Below are 16,187 nucleotides of genomic sequence, written 5' to 3'. Positions count from 1 at the left end.
CGAGTCATTTTCCGATCAAGTAACTCCTTGCTTTTGACTTGTTTTTTTTATGTGGGTAGTACAGAGTATTGTATTTTGTACTGTTAAGTTTCATACTGTTTTTGTTATTAATCAGAAATAAATGGCCTAGGAGGATATAATGGTGTGGTCTTTGTGTATTGACAGTAATTGGGAAAGTTCACAAACTCTTCACTTTTGTGCTGGGGTCGTTCATGAAAATAGTGAATTTGTATGGGTCAAGTTATCTTTGAGAAATGTTACTTGTAGTTTGTCTCCAGGCAGATACACTCCTTTCAGCAAAATCAGCTTCTGCTTTTCTTTTAGACAATGCCTTTACCACACTTTACCTGAGAACTATTAGTGACTAGTTGGAAAACCTTATCATTCTTGATAGTTTCTTTTAAATACATTTTATTTAGAGTTTTTTCAGCCATGTTCAATCCCTAATATAGAGGAGTATTATTTGCTACTAGTCCAGAGATTTCACACGCTAATTCTTATGAAAACTGTTGGCAAATTACCTAATGTCTCTGACTTCTCTGCATTACATGAATTCTGAATTTTCTAAAAATGTGGCTGGCTCCCACCCTCGCTTTAAGTTACCAAAGAGCTGTAGAACAGCCACTGACTTTGGAGGTGTTATTGAGATTATTCTATAAGATGCTTTATTCTAATTAATTTTAATCTTTTGCTGTTTCTTTTAATACTTTTGGGCTTAAAATGGACTTTTGAAAGGTCTGACTTTTTGTTTCGATCCTTCTTACGCCTGCTTTTCTTTGCTGATCAGATATTTTCTGGGGTTCGTCCAGTTTCATGTAATTTGTCAGATCTGTGTGTTTTCATCCAGGTAGTTCTTCACTCTGTCCTTTCTGAATAGCCTCCCTACAAGCTGCTTCTTGTTTGGAACAAAGATCCTTGATGAGTTCAAAATCTTGAATATGGGAAGTTGTAAAACATCTTTAAATTCAAGTCCTTGAGCTTTTCAGTTCACTTGCCTCTCTAAAATCTGTAGCATATCAAAGTTTGTTATCTGTAAATCAGTCACTTCAGTTTACGTATCTGCAGTTCTTAATTCCTTTTAATTTCAATAATTTTTTTTTTTTAATTGCAAACTCAGGCTGTCTTCTGTAGCCTGTTGATATATAGTGCAGATGTGATTCACGGGTCTCCAAGTTCTAATTTCTTAGATATGCTTTCACTTCTGATGCTGTCAGGAGCTCTGTTAGATCAGTTTGGCTGACAATCCTTGGGAAGTCAGGAAGCAGTTAAGGGTGTTACTCTCTGGGGAGATGGGGATGCTAAAATGTCAAGACTGCTGTACACCTTGTTTTTCTATTGGTGGCTTCATGTAGAGTTGTGAAAAATCTGGTAGAAGAGTGAACTTTGTTTTTCTCTAAATGTTACGCTGAGTCCTAAGCTGCTCGTGTTCCACTTCCAGATAGACTCTCTTAGCCCCGAGACCTAGCCCTAAGATCTGAGGTAAAACAGCAGTTGATATGGTCAGTGCTGTCATTAATTTACCAAACTATGAATATCGATCTAATATCGATATCCAACTGGGACAGACAAAAATTCTCAGTTTAGAGTTAGAAAGTGCATGTTTTATTTGGTGCCAGGCACTGCGTGGGATAGCTCCCTAAGACGCGGGGCCCCGATCCAAGCAAACACAAAGCTTTTTATTTACAAAAATTATGACTATCCAAAATACAAATGCATATTCATAACATTAACACCTCCCATTCTCCACTTCGTATGGAAATGAGCTTAAATGTCATTAAGCATGCGTAGTGTGTGTTCTGAATTGAGTCGGTGGTCTTGAATTGGGTCAGTGGTCTTAAAAAGATGAAGTAGCTCATCTTCCTCATTTTGACCTTTTCGCCTCTCTGAACTTTAACAATCCTAATTACTTTAGTGACCTCTAAGTTTCCTCTTGCCTGACTTTTGAATGGGTTCCCACCAAGGGAGGAAATTGCTAATTGTCCTTGTTCCCTACACCAACTTATCAAAGTTTCTATTCCTCGTTCTAAGCACAGCTAAGCAAACATGCAAATGACAGATCATCAGTTATTTGGTAATCAGTTACTAACATCTTAAAACCCATTTCAGGTCCAGCTCTCTTAACTATTTTAATTAACTCTAGCTGGGCCCAAATTCCTTCCTATTCTAACTAATTTCAACACAGCTAGCCTATAACTAAAATCTTTATGTTTCTTCTAAATCTATGTTTCATCATAGCATACATCCACTGTTGCATATGTAATGCCATCTTTCTGTGTTGCCAGCTTTCTGTTTCCAGTCAGGACTCGTGTAAAACTCTTAAAGTGAAGAACAAATGTTTGGTTTTGGTAGTCTGCTAATTTGAGTGCCTCCAGCAAAGAAGAATTAAAAAAACTAAAGGCTGTCTTTCTTTGTGACCACCTGCCCTTTAGCTTTTTCAAATGTGGTGTACCATGGTTTATTGCTTTACACTGAAGTTAGGGTTGATTTCAGAACAAGAACCAATAACTTTTATTTTATAGAAGTACCACTTCTCTTGAAATTAAAGATAAATTAAAGATAAAGCTCCCTGAGACTTTGGTAAAAGGAGTAAGGAAGAATGCTTTGGAAAGGCTTGTTTTCGAAGCTGAATAAAAACTATTCTAAAACTTAGCAGTTGTGCGAGATCTGTCAAACTTGTGCTGTAGGTAATTATACCTGTATCTATCGATAGATATACTTGCTAAACTGCTGTGGGTCATACTATGACAATGCTTGGAAGCCCAAAACAAAACCAGGATCCATTTTGCTGTGCACTGTAAGAGGTGCAGAAAGCCTTTACAGCTTTAACAAGGTAGTGGGCTGTGGTAAAAAGATATTGCATGAAGAAATCTTAATTTGTTTCTTGCAGAACGGCTCAGGTCAGATGATGGTCAGCCAATGGTACTAAAGTTAAAGGATTGGCCTCCAGGGGAGGACTTCAGAGATATGATGCCTACCAGGTAAGTAACCTTTAGTATCAGTGCTGACAGGACTGCTGTAGGTGCTACAGGAGGATAACCCACCTTTGTCTCTCTTTGCTCTCTAGGTTTGAGGACTTGATGGAAAATCTTCCTCTTCCTGAATATACCAAGAGAGATGGCAGACTGAATTTGGCTTCTAGGCTGCCAAGCTACTTTGTCCGTCCTGACCTGGGTCCCAAAATGTACAATGCGTATGGTATGTGAGTATAGTTCTGCAGATACTGGGGTTTGAGACTCTTTATTATACTTAGGGCAAATACATGGCTGTGGCATTAGTCAAAACTCTGTGCTTATCCTAGAGCCTGCTGTTACTTTTTTTTTCATTTAGTCCTGCGATCTATTCTTACTTAGTCCTCTCTCTGTCAGATGTGCCCTTGTCTGCCTTGTATATCCGATTTGTAATACATTTAACAAGCATAATACCAATACAGGGTTCAAGGAAAAGTTAGTATCTTTTTGAGACCAACTGGTGTGTTTAAGAGGAAAACTACCCACCTTCTGGGCACTTTGACCTGTGCATTCGTGTTTCCAACCAGAGTTGTAATTTTCTTAATCAATGTCTAATAAAATAGACCACTGACAATATGCAAAACAAAACTGTCACCATGTTCAGCTACCTGAATTGGATAGTTTGTCCTCTTAAGGCTAATTATTTAGCAGGTAAGTAGCATATATCTGAGCACATAACCTACATGGGGCTGTGAAGCATTACATTTTCTGATGATTGTAATATAGCTGTGTGGAGGATATGTGAACAAAAAAGCATGTCAGCTCGAATTATTTTAGTTCCTGAATGTACTGACTTTGAGGTCATGGCCCAAAGCAGGTTTTGTAGACTTTTAATTTAAAACCAATGGTTGTTACAGGATGTTTTCAAATAACTGATTGATTTGGAAGCACATACTTTTGCAGCTTTAGAATAAAATAACATTTAGAGTAGTTGGTTTTTGTATATGCTGTAAAATGTCAAGTGATACTGATAAGGAAAAAGTTGCAGTCATCTCGCAAAGCAAGTATGTGGAAGCAAACTTACCCTAATGTAGTTTATGTGGTTCTCTTTGAATATTGGTGAGACAGGTGCAGTGTTTTTTAAGGTTTTGCATTACAATTGTTGTTACACCTACGGTAACAACTCACCCACGGACATGGAAGATTTTTTTTCACCGTTTCATCATTTTAAGAATGTTGTATCTCGGTAACCAAATGTGGATTAGACTTAAGCTGTAAGCCGACATATTGCAGTTCTCAAAGAGATGTGGTGTTATTTTGGATTTTTTTTTTAAGCAGTACAACATTGCAAATAAAAGTTAAATAGGTTGTTGCAGCTTAGGCAAATTGAGCTTATTCCAGTATTTAACAGTGTTCAGTGTTTTGGTTTATGTACTACTAGACATGTAAGTTGAGTGAAGGAATCCGTACACCAAAGAGCTTATAATGTAATCAAGCAATACATAAATAAGAGTGCAGCAAGAAGGAACGTAATCAGTCACTGCTGACTTGTTTCTGTATATTGCTAGTTGCTATCAATGGAAGGAATGGATTCATTTTGTTGAATTTTTCTTAAATATCAAAGTTCTATTTTCCTTTTTATCAGAGCTTGTGGAGGCAGGGTTGATGGTATTTTTCTTAGTGTAGATCATAACACTTTACTATTTGATCCTTTTTAGACATACAGGTCTTGGTCCAAAGAGAGAAAGTATTACACTCTCTTTACTTGGAAATTGAAAGAAAAAAAATTAGCTACGTCTGTCTTCAAAATTAGTTTTGTATCTTTTTGCTCTTAGCTGCTTGACAGGCAAATTAAAGGGTGGACCTCAATATAAAAATAGTAATTCTGTCTATGGTGAATATGAGTAACATTTCTAGCAACTTAAATGTATTTTGGTTATAAATATATGGCTTTGTTTGCAGAGTATGTGGTGAAAAAAATTCACAATAGCGAAGTCTTTCATGTGCTTAGCATTTTAAAGCATTAAGATACAAAATTCATGATGTTTGATTCGTAGTGATATTCAGTTACCTAAATAAAAGGACTGTTTATAGAAGTTAGCTTTGAAGAAATCTTTTGTCTAGAGGACCCTTAAATACTGACCAATTTTTATATAGAAAGAAATACTTGAACTGTTTAACATGAGACTTGCCATTGATGATGTAATTGTATTTCCCAGCATACTCTGTGTGACTTAGACCATTAGCAAACAATTAATTTTAAAAGTGTCATTCTTTCCTTTTGTCCTGCTGCATCTTGCAAAGCAGAGGTTTGAGGTGGAGGTTGTAAGGGTCCTTGAGGTCAACAATTAACCTATCTTTAGTGAATTTGTCTGGCCTGGATTTTGGACCTATGTATTGTGTTTCTCCATGTTCGTAGTATTTTAGGTGTTCTTTTTTAAAGTTCATGTTACAAACTGTCTATATTAGCTACTGTTTCTGGTCTTTTATGATAGGTACTGTTCAGTGAGTTGAGTTCTATCTTCAGAAGCTTGTATTTTAAACAGAAAATTGATAAATATGATGGTGATCCTAAAAACTCTTGTGGGCACACTTCTGTTAGTGTTTGCTGATACAAAGATATATATTTTTTTTAATGTTCTAATTTCCTGCCATGTTACTTGCTAGAGATGGTTAAGCAGAAGTAGAAAGAGAGGGTGCTACTGAAGGGCCAGAGGAAAAAAAAAGGAACATGTTAATAAGAAGGTGAAAGAATTAAGCAAACATTTGAAATCTTTCTCCATTACTTTCAGTCACTTGAGAGGTGTAAGCTCCTTCAATGTATAAAGGTACAAGCACTTGAATCTGCAGGTGTTTTTCCTTACTGAATTGTAATCTGAATTGCTAATGATGGGTTGATCACTAACTACTGTGAATTCAACTGGTCATGGATTTTACAGCTTAGTATGAGAAAATAAAAATCTGCTGGAGGCTTATACTTGTAACAGTCCCATGACTTGCTCCACACAGTAGGATGCTAATGCCACTTAAAGCAGTTCTCTCATGCCTCCAAGCAAACGAAGACTTGCTCTGTGCTTATGATAGCTAAGTTCTCTAGTACGGACTGTATAAATGACCCTCAGAGAGACAAAATTGTGAAGTACAAGTTCTGGCTTTGGTTTTAAAATGCTTGTTTCCTCATGACTTGAAAACTAGGTTTGGTACTTCTGTTTCCTGTAAGATTAAAATACCAGTTATCAGTAAACTTTTTACTTATGCTACACATGACACGAATATACCTACTTCAGTTGCTGTTTGACTTTGGTTTCTGCTCTCATTGCTGTACAAAGTTAGCATTCTAGACAGATTTCTCAGGTAGGTTATTTCTATGAGAGATGAGTCACAGAATTTGATTTTATTTTGCACTCTATTGTAGGCTTAATTACTGCAGAAGACAGACGAGTTGGTACCACAAATCTTCACTTGGATGTGTCCGATGCTGTTAACGTCATGGTGTATGTTGGGATTCCCATTGGGGAAGGGACCCATGACGATGGTAATGCTTGAGGAAAGCTGTTTTCTGTACACTAAATTCAATTGTGTGTGTGCGAAAGGAGACTGTGTCTACTGCTTAAGCTTGTCATATCTATGATAAGTAATTCAAGTATACAAGGCAGTTGGCTACATTTGCAGCACATAATTAAAAGTGCAGTAATGCTTCATTAGTTTCCAACTGTGGGAGCAGCAGAGTTTTGCTGGAAATTAGGTACATTCCTGAAGAAAGGAGGGGAAAGAGTAACTTACTACCCTTTCTTCTCCTTGTGTTTGAATAACCATAGTTCAGTTTAAATTCATCAGCTTTGTGATTAGCTGTCACTTGACACATTCCCTGCATTCTGTTAAAATGAAGCTTGGTGGGCTTAGAAGGGGCACTGTATGATGCAGCAGTTGCAGTGTGACTGAATTTAGTAACTCAAAATGCTTCTTCCTCTTCTCTATGTCAAAAATGAGCAGCTTTGTAATCATACTGCTTTTACATGGATTCCCCTTTCAGAAGTTCTGAAAACAATTGATGAGGGAGATGCTGATGATGTAACAAAGCAGCGAATCCATGAAGGAAGAGAAAAACCTGGAGCATTGTGGCACATTTATGCTGCCAAGGATGCTGAAAAGATACGGGAACTTCTCCGGAAGGTATGCTGGTTACAAAGAAAGCTTGAGCTTACAGGGTTCCTTGACTAGCTTGCTTATAGCAGCTGAATGATACAAATTGCTATCAATGTCAAGTGCATAGGTATTGCACTTCTGTCTTTGAGGAGATTAATAGTTACTATGTTCCCAGGTTTTCAGCCTGGTCTGGAATCTTCATACGAATGCACCTTGCTATTTAAGACCTAAATGACCTTAATTAAAATAATGTTCTACCTTGACATTGTTTGTTATGGTTTTTAGTACAGACCATTTTGTGAGCCAGCAATATCAAGGTGCTGTGTCATGGTTTCCCTCCCACCCCATATCTTGGCCCTAGGTTGGAGAAGAACAAGGCCAAGAAAATCCTCCAGATCATGACCCCATTCATGACCAAAGTTGGTACTTGGACCAGACCTTACGTAAGAGACTATATGATGAGTATGGTGTGCAAGGCTGGGCAATAGTGCAGTTCCTTGGCGATGCAGTGTTCATTCCTGCAGGTGCACCCCATCAGGTAACTATACCAACTCTAGGCCATATTGACAAATAGAATTGAATTTGAGGCGCAACAGAACTGCAGCTTGAAAATAATTAATTATTATGGTAATTAATATTGCTCACTTAAGATTTTGTTTTCTACACATGCAGTTCTTACATTACTATAAGTTATGTAAATATCTGAATGATGTGTACGTAACTGATGAAATTACCGGGCAGGGGGGAAAAGCTGGGGTGAATGGAGGGAAAACATTTCTGTGTAATGAAACTTCAGCCAAGGAAACCAGATTCAAAGGTTAAGAGAACTTGCTTTAGGGAATGCTAATGTTTGTGGGAGAACAGGGAACCTGTTGGGTGTCACGTATTTTGTTCTGGTTTTACTATTAGATACAATTCTGTCAGTTTCTGATGACTAAATGTGGCAGAGCCTAAATATATGGGGGGGTATTGGGGTTTTTGGGGGGTTTGGCTTTCGGTGATTGTTGTTGTCGTTCTTTCTTTTGGGGTTTGGAGGTTTGTTTGTTTTCATTTTGGTGTTTTGTTTGTTTTGTTTTGTATGGTTCATTGTCTTGATATATCAGTCATTTGATACGGGTTTTTAGGTCCATAATTTGTACAGCTGCATTAAAGTGGCAGAAGATTTTGTATCTCCTGAACATGTGAAGCACTGCTTCCGTCTGACCCAGGAGTTCAGGCACCTGTCTAATACTCATACAAACCATGAGGATAAACTGCAGGTAACCGATATTATGTCAGTAAACACTAAATATATCCTGTGTTTTGCCAGCTTTGTTCAGTACCAGAAATGTATGGCTAAGGAAAGAGTAACAGCTTCCCACAAATCTGGAGGTTCTCATTTGCTAGGTACATTAATTAATTTTTAAATACTTCTGTCTACAGTATTATGTAAACAAAAATTAGTAATAGACTTCTGCATTTCCAGAGAACTTTCCCCCTATTAGACTAATGGCATGCATTGGTATTAATAAGTTTTTGAATGGCTGAATCCTAATGACAGCAAAGCAGACCAGAAGAAAAAAAACACTATTAAAATTGAAAGAGCAATGCTTTGTTTTGAAGAGAGATGTTTATTTGACCAAGTACACTTATGTTTGTTTCTTTATTGCCTGTAGGGAAACTCCTCTGAAAGTGAAGGCTGGCTTATTTAAGTCAGGGATATGGTTTAGTGGTGGACTTGGCAGTGTTAGGTTTGTGGCTGGATTCGATGATCTTTAAGGTCTTATCCAACATATGTTAGTCCTAAAATTAAATGTGTTTTAGTTTGAGGAAGTGTGACTGCTTCAACTAATAATTATGCACAGAACATAATAGGTACACAAGTACATTGGATATAAGACAGTAAGTTCTACAGAGAGAAGACCGTAGGGGATCTTGTTGAATTTTGTCTAATGCTTCTGAAGCATTAGTATGTGCTCAGTTTGCAAATTTTGTTGTCAGCATTTTTTGTGTGTCAGTAATCACATGCATGTAAAAGAAAGGAGGGTGGAGATCTGCAGAATGGCTGTCCTCATCAAAGTAAGTACACAATATATAGTCACTCTCCAGGATGCCACCCGCAGATGTCAGAAATCTACCATGTTAATTCTCTAATACCAATTCAGTGAAAGTTTGCTATAAATTTCTATGTGGATTTTCATAGGATTATAAAGGAAAGCAAAAGTAGGATCAGCTCTCATTCTGGCTTCTAACTTTGTACCTCTTCAGCTGTGATGATGTGACAAATGTGGAAGTGTTTCTGTAAATTAAGAGGTTTGCAAATGAGTAGTGCTTGTTATTAAAAAAAAACCAAACAAACCCAAAAAACCCCAAGAGACAAAAACCCACAAAGTGCAACTCAATATTCCTGTGAAAAGGAATACTGGTTGTATTTGCCTCAGAGGTTTTTTTTTAATTTGTAATTTTTAATGTATACTTTTATATAAACCTCTGTCTATATTTATATATATTAAAAATACACAGAGACAATAACAGCCACATAAATGATACCAAAAAATGAGGTCACATGTACATCAGGAAAAGATTATGGTGCTTGGCAGTTAGTTGAACAAGTGCAATTGAGCCACTCACTTAGGAGGTGAAACTGTTCCATTCAACACCTGGAAACAGAATTCGGATAAACTTAGCTCAGAAGAAATCAGAAACAAGACAGAGCTTTGATTCTTAAATAGGTAACTGTGAAAAAGATTGCAGTGAATACTAGTGGATTTCTCATCGCATGCTTGTCTTTCTGCAAGATTCACAAATTCGAAGAATTTCTAGCCTCCATGCAAAGACAACAGGATGATTTGTTGCATCATCTTAATTTTCATAGGATTAAACCATATGATTTTCTTGCATCTTTTAGATTTGATTCATGTGAATCTGTAAGTGACTTGGATCACAAGGACTTTTTCAAAATAAACTCATATATATAACTTCATAGTGCACTTCCTCCTAGCTCTCACAGAAGAAGGAATTACCTTAAAATAACACGATTAAAAATACGTTGCTGGGTGACCAGAAAATGAGTTAATAAATCAGTGCAGTATCTAAAATACTTGTCATCTGTGACAGTTAAAATTTGTGCTGTTGATATCCTGAAGCAAAAAGAGTATATATTTTGTGTATACTTGCCAACTGTTACAAATTCAGCTGTCGAAGTTGATTGCGTAGATATGTAAGACTCTCCTTGTTAGTCTGTAGAAGTTGATTTTTTTTTTTCCTGTTGCAGGTGAAGAACATTATCTACCATGCAGTGAAAGATGCTGTTGGCACACTGAAAGCTCATGAATCCAAACTAGCTAGATCATAGGAATTGCTAATTCCAAATGCCCTGTCAAGGAAGCCTTTTGCTCACGGTATATACAGGGACTGCACACAACTGCCTCTGCAGGAGCAGAGGCTTCTCACTGAGAGCTGGTGTGGTCAGTATTACACACACTCTTCAGCCACTGTTTTCTACGCTGCCTCAACACTGAAGGTCTAATGGAAGGTCGCACTGTTAAATGCAGAATTCCATATTCTAAAAGGTGCCATGTCCCTTTCCTGTGGCCTTTTGCAAATTGAAAGAACATGGAAACCACTTGGTGTTCCTGCATATTATGATTAGAAATGGTATAAAGAGTGTGGATGTTTTTTTCCCTCATGCCTAGTTAGTCTCCACAAAGTTAGACAGAACATGCTGGAGGTGGGTTGTCCTACTGCAGACTTTGTTGATAGCTGCTGAAGGAATGTGACCAACTGCAGAAATTCAAACAAACTTCCCATGTGAGATACAGGCCAAGGAAAAGGATAAAGCTATTCTCTGCACTCCCCTTCTTCTAGCTGTTTCTCTAGACACTGTAGAGTTGCAGAACTAAAGGCAGAACTCACTTTTTTTTTCCCCCGGGAGACTCCAGAAATAAGAGAATTGTGTATTTAGTGAAAAAATAGGTTTGTAGTGAAACAGTTAATATTTCATGAAAGTAGATATTTTTAGTATTTTTGAAGTACCACAATTGTTCCTGGATTTTCAAGGAAAGGTGTATTACATTTAGTCTTCCTTTCAGTAAAATCAAGAAGTGATTTTTAGAAAGCAGTCCAAAATAGCACAAAAACAGCCAAAGGAGAATTGAACAGATATTGACATCCCACCTCCCTTGCCCATATTACCTCACCTATCTTCCCCCCTCTCTCTATGCCACCCTGCTTCCTCAGAATGAGAAGTAAAAAGGAGTGTAAACTCTATTCTCACATGGAGATGTTGTACATCTCTCCCTTTACTGGTGACTGCAGGCAATATTCACCCAATACCAGTGCTACCTGAAAACGTCTATAAAACATCTATCCTTTCCAAAGTGAAGGAAAAGTTAACTTTTGGTGTCAACTTTGTCCAGAACTATTTTAAGTAAAATGTTCCTGCTTGATAGAACTGTATTCAGAATTTACTAATGTCAGCATTGATGCAATGGATTTCATTGTCCGGGTACATGGGGAAATGTATTGACCTTATCTCCAGCTGTACTGTAGTGCCACTTGCAGGCCTGTTAATATGTTCACGGTTATTTCATTTTTTAAAAAATAAAAGTCATTTACTGTAACAGCCTGGGCAGTTTCTTTCATACCTGTACACTGATCTTCCTGCCTTGAGGTTGTCTCAGCCTCTGCCCCTGGTAGTGTAGGCTGCCTGCTAATTTTGACCTGCTGTATTTGACCAGAAGGCTCGTGTGGTTTAGCCTGGCATTCCAAGTATGTGCTGGGAGCATACCAAGCTGCCTGCCACTTTTTGATTCTTCGAGGTAGTTTGGGTAGAGGATCTGTCTTGTCATAAAAAACACCTCTTGTACTGTGCTCCCCATCTCTCACTGCCTTCCTAACAGGTTGGGACCCAGAGATGCCCTCTCCACTGGAGATGCGGATAGGGTGGTAAAAGTTCTGTGGTTTCTGACCTTGGAGGTTGTGATGGCAGCAGCAGTTCTGTTCACTGACATGCGGCCTACTGACAGCTTCTCAGTTTGGTTATTGGGTGCAAAGTCCAGTCACAGGCTTTTGCTGCCTTATAGCCTTGCAGCAATCCTGTGAATATGGGCTCATTCAGTCCGCTAGAGATGAAAAGGGTTATTCCAGACACGTGAATCATTCTGCTTCACTGTATTATGTTGTGTACAAATTCTTGTGCTCTTTTGTTGCACTCTGTGCATACAGATTAATTATAGCTGAGATGTTTCCCTCATTTCTATGTGTGTGTATATATAAGTATTAGAATTGGATAAAGATCAAAAAGGCAGGGACTTGGCTATGTCTAATACAGTAGCATGAGTAATTTTCAATGCAGTGATCTACAGCAGGAGTTTTGCATCTCATGCTAAACCTTTGTTTAGTTTGAGTCTATCAAGTACTGCTTCTGTCTCTTGAATTTCCTTTTTTATTAAGCATAGAGTACAATCAACCTAAAGCAATATTCAGCCAAAATCAGAGGGATTATTAAAATTAAGAACTATCATAGAATCATAAAATGGCCTACGTTGGAAGAGACCTTAATCTAGTTCCAGCCCTCCCTGCTGTGGGCAGGGATATCTTCCTCTAGACCAGGGTACTCCAAGCCCCATCCAACCTGGCCTTGAACACTTCCAGGGATGAGGCAGCCACAGCTTCTCTGAGCAACCTGTGCCAGGGCCTCACCACCCTCACAGGGAAGAATTTCTTCCTCATACCTAATCTAATTCTAGTCTCAACTTGAAGTTATTCCACACCTGTCCTGTCACTACTAGCTCTTGTAAAAAGTCCCTCTTTGTCTTTCCTGTAGCTCCTTCAGATACTGAAAGGCTGCACTTAGGTTACTCGAAAGACCTTATCTTTTCCAGGCTGAACAATTCCAATTTTCTTAGTCCTGCCCCATGTGAGAGTTGCTCAGTTCCTCTGATCAGCTTGGTGGTCTTGTCTGGACTCATGCCAATAGGTTTACGGCAATACAGACTTTAGAGCAGATGGGGACAGGAAGAATTTGTAAACTGTTCTGGCAAATCAGTTCCAGTAACTTAAATTTGAAAACTTTTATCCTTTATCTGGATCATACGTAACAGGAGATGGAGACTGCTGCTTCTTTTGGCAAGTTTTTCCAAGTATTTTTTCTTATATGGGGCACAAACTTTATGTAGTTCCACAGTCCATTTCATACTTCTTGCTTGTTTTACACCAAGAGAAAGTCTTCAGTTGATGCCAGGTGGTAATTGTCAGCTCTTGGAATTCTGTTCAACTACTCAAAATCTAGTTGTTACTGACAGCAATTTCAGAATTTCTGAAACACAATGTTCACATATTGTGTATCTGCAAACACACTGGTTTTTGTTAGTTAATATTAATCAGATACATATTTATATATTATGTATATAGATAATATATAATGCTCATATACTTATGGAGGTATATATTATACATTACACATTATACATGTATAGATATAAAACCCAGACAACTGCAGGCATTTGTCTCCTTTCAAACACACTTAGCTTCTGCTCCCTGCTGTAGCCGTACATGTTCAGGGACATTTTATGGTGCTTGGAATTGGACTGTGAATCTTGCTGCAAGTCTTGTCGTGGTGATGCCAGAAGTAATTGTATTTAGAGCTTCTACTACGTTCTTTGACAGAGTTGCAAGATTTAATTATGCTTTGTTTGAAAGATGTACCTTTGTTAGCTTTGTAATTTAACTGGGCTCCAGAGCCGTTTTTACTGGAACTGTTTGTTCATTCCTTTGGCCATTTTCATAGCTTCATAGTTCCTTTATGTCACCCAACACATCTCTCTTCCAAGATGAACAGGTTTAGAGTGTATAATGTTTGCACAGAACCTGCTCAGTGCCTCTGATAGTTCTTGTTGATTTTCTTGTGATTGCTTTTTGTTCAGCTACCCCATCTTTGAGCGAGGGTGATCCCGGTATGTGCGGGGTTTTCAGTGTATTCACCATGCATTTCTGTGGTGAGATTCCTGTTGCTGCATTTCTTAATAGCAGGATCTCTGGATCTGACCTGCCATTTTTCTTAGTGTAGCTTTGCTTCAGCTGCTCTATTCGAGGAACAGCTTGTTTGTTTTCCATGCCTTATTGTTTAGCCATAGCAGATTGATAGATATTTGGTGACCTATTTGTAAAACACAAGTTTATCATGAGTTGTTTCAGCAGTAGCATATCTGCAAAAAAACCATACAGCCTTAACTCGAAAACAATTGATGAATTGCTTTCCTGGGTAGGTCTTAAGGTCTTAATGACACAGCATTATACAGTATTACTAATAACTTAATAGAAAGAATACTACTAATAAATATTTTTAGTTTTACTTGACCTACCTGCAGCTGACACTTTTCCCAAAACCAGCCCTTCAACTACCAGTAGTTTCTCCTTGTGGAAAGGTAAGTTAATGAATTAATCTTTCATTTTTGTTTATGATATGGAAAGAAATTGAGGTTCTTACTGCTAAATGTAAATTGCTATCTTAAAGTACCTTTCCTAAAGTTGTTCTAAAGCTCAACATGCTACTTAACAGCGAGCCACCACTTACAAGACCACCACAAGACTACTGATGTTGAGATTCTGTTGTTCTTACCACCATTTGTGTCTAATGCACTGTAGATTTTCATACTGCCCCTTGGCACATTAAATAGCTTAAAACACTAAGGCACGTTTTATTTAGGTGTCATTTATCCAAGCTGCACTTATTTAGCGTTCTCACACTGTCATATGTGTTACTCACCAGATCTCTGCATTTTCCCTCTTCTGTTTGCATCTTCCACTCACCCAAGCACGAACAAATTACTCAAGTAACAGAGCTGTGCTGGTCACTGATAGGAAACTGATGCAGTTAGAAATAGTTATTTTGTTGAGCATTTTGCGTGCCTGTGTTACTTGGGTGTGTGAAAGCAGATTCCTTTTATCCTATTAGTAGGTCAGTTATGCCATCAGTGGTGTAAATTGTGCAGTCCCTTATGCAATCATTTTGTGGCCATTCATATCCAAAAGCAGACTGTGACAAAATGTTCTTTGTCACTGTCTGTAGAGACATTCATGTTTTCATCTCTTGCATGTAATGCGGAAGTAGTCAATGTTTTGTATTTGTCATCACTGCTCATTATACTGAATTTCACGCATTCATGAGAAAATTCTTCCTGAGCAGTTCTTTGTTTTTGTTCTGACTCTTTCCTTGGTCTCCTTCCTTTTCATAAAGACTCTTCGGCAACCGATGAGACTTTGCCATAGTGCCTTCCTTTGGGGTTTTTTGTTTTGGTGGGGTTTTTTTCTTGTTTGGTTTGGTTGGTTGGTTGGTTGTGTTTTTTTGGTGTTTTTTTTTTTTTTTTGGTTTTTTTTTTTTTTTTTTGGTTAGCTGAAGAACTATAGTAGATTTCTAGCAATTTTTTTTCCTTTTTTCTTTAATTAAAAACCAGCTTATGTAATGGTTATCTCAGTGTGATTCAGAGATCTGTGTACTGGGCCTAACCAATTCTTGACTGTAATATACATACAGGCTCCCAGGGACCCAGTAATGAACTCGGGCATTGACTGAGGAGGAAGATTCTCTTAACAATATTCCTTGGTGAGCTGTTAAAATACAACAATTTCTGGCACTCCAGTATGCTTAAGCATACACATTTCCCACCCTGCACTAAGGGTAATGACACGCACACACATACACTGTTCAGCCTTGTTTGTGTAGTTAACAAAGTAATCCTTGACCTCTCAACTGACATTTCGAGGAAGAGTATCTGGCAACACTGGAATAACCTGGAAACTACAAGTAACAGCCATGATTCTTCTGGTTTGATAACGCAAACGTCAGTATCGGCAAGTTGAGTTTTGTTTTGCATCCGGTTTTGGGTGAAACTTGGAGCCGTTGAACTCTGTATCCTGTTTGCAGCGTGTAACAGCTGCTGTCTGGACTTCCCTGGACGACGCAACTGGAGGGAAGATGGCTTCTTCTGTGGTCTCTATTACTCTGTCTTCCCAAGTGCCCGTGACCTCACTTCAGCACTGTCCTGTCATTTTCCTCACGTTGCGCATATTGCTTCTCTGCTATCGTTCCAGCAACGGCACTTGTCCGCCTCA

The 16,187-nt window shown here is 38.1% G+C and overlaps 1 protein-coding gene across 4 annotated transcripts in view; it reads left to right on the top strand.

The window, feature by feature from the left end:
* Nucleotides 1-11,695, top strand: part of KDM3B (lysine demethylase 3B) — a 50,633-nt gene extending 38,938 nt beyond the window's left edge. For 2 of the 4 annotated variants that reach the window (XM_082291777.1, XM_082291776.1), the window contains exons 18-24: nt 2,888-2,978; nt 3,065-3,195; nt 6,364-6,483; nt 6,982-7,121; nt 7,456-7,632; nt 8,219-8,353; nt 10,348-11,695. In XM_082291777.1, coding sequence (XP_082147903.1) covers nt 2,888-2,978; nt 3,065-3,195; nt 6,364-6,483; nt 6,982-7,121; nt 7,456-7,632; nt 8,219-8,353; nt 10,348-10,428 — 875 coding nt within the window. In that variant the 3' untranslated portion in view covers nt 10,429-11,695. Of the gene's footprint in view, nt 1-2,887; nt 2,979-3,064; nt 3,196-6,363; nt 6,484-6,981; nt 7,122-7,455; nt 7,633-8,218; nt 10,290-10,347 lie in introns of those variants that run through there. The other 2 variants (XM_082291775.1, XM_082291774.1) reach the window with 1 other exon arrangement.
* The last annotated feature ends 4,492 nt before the right edge of the window (nt 11,696-16,187 follow it).

Source organism: Coloeus monedula (assembly GCF_965178545.1).
Source record: "Coloeus monedula genome assembly, chromosome: 15".
Classification (NCBI taxonomy): domain Eukaryota; kingdom Metazoa; phylum Chordata; class Aves; order Passeriformes; family Corvidae; genus Coloeus; species Coloeus monedula.
The sequence above is the reverse complement of the archived record's forward strand: the minus strand, read 5'-3'. Positions and strand labels throughout refer to the sequence as shown.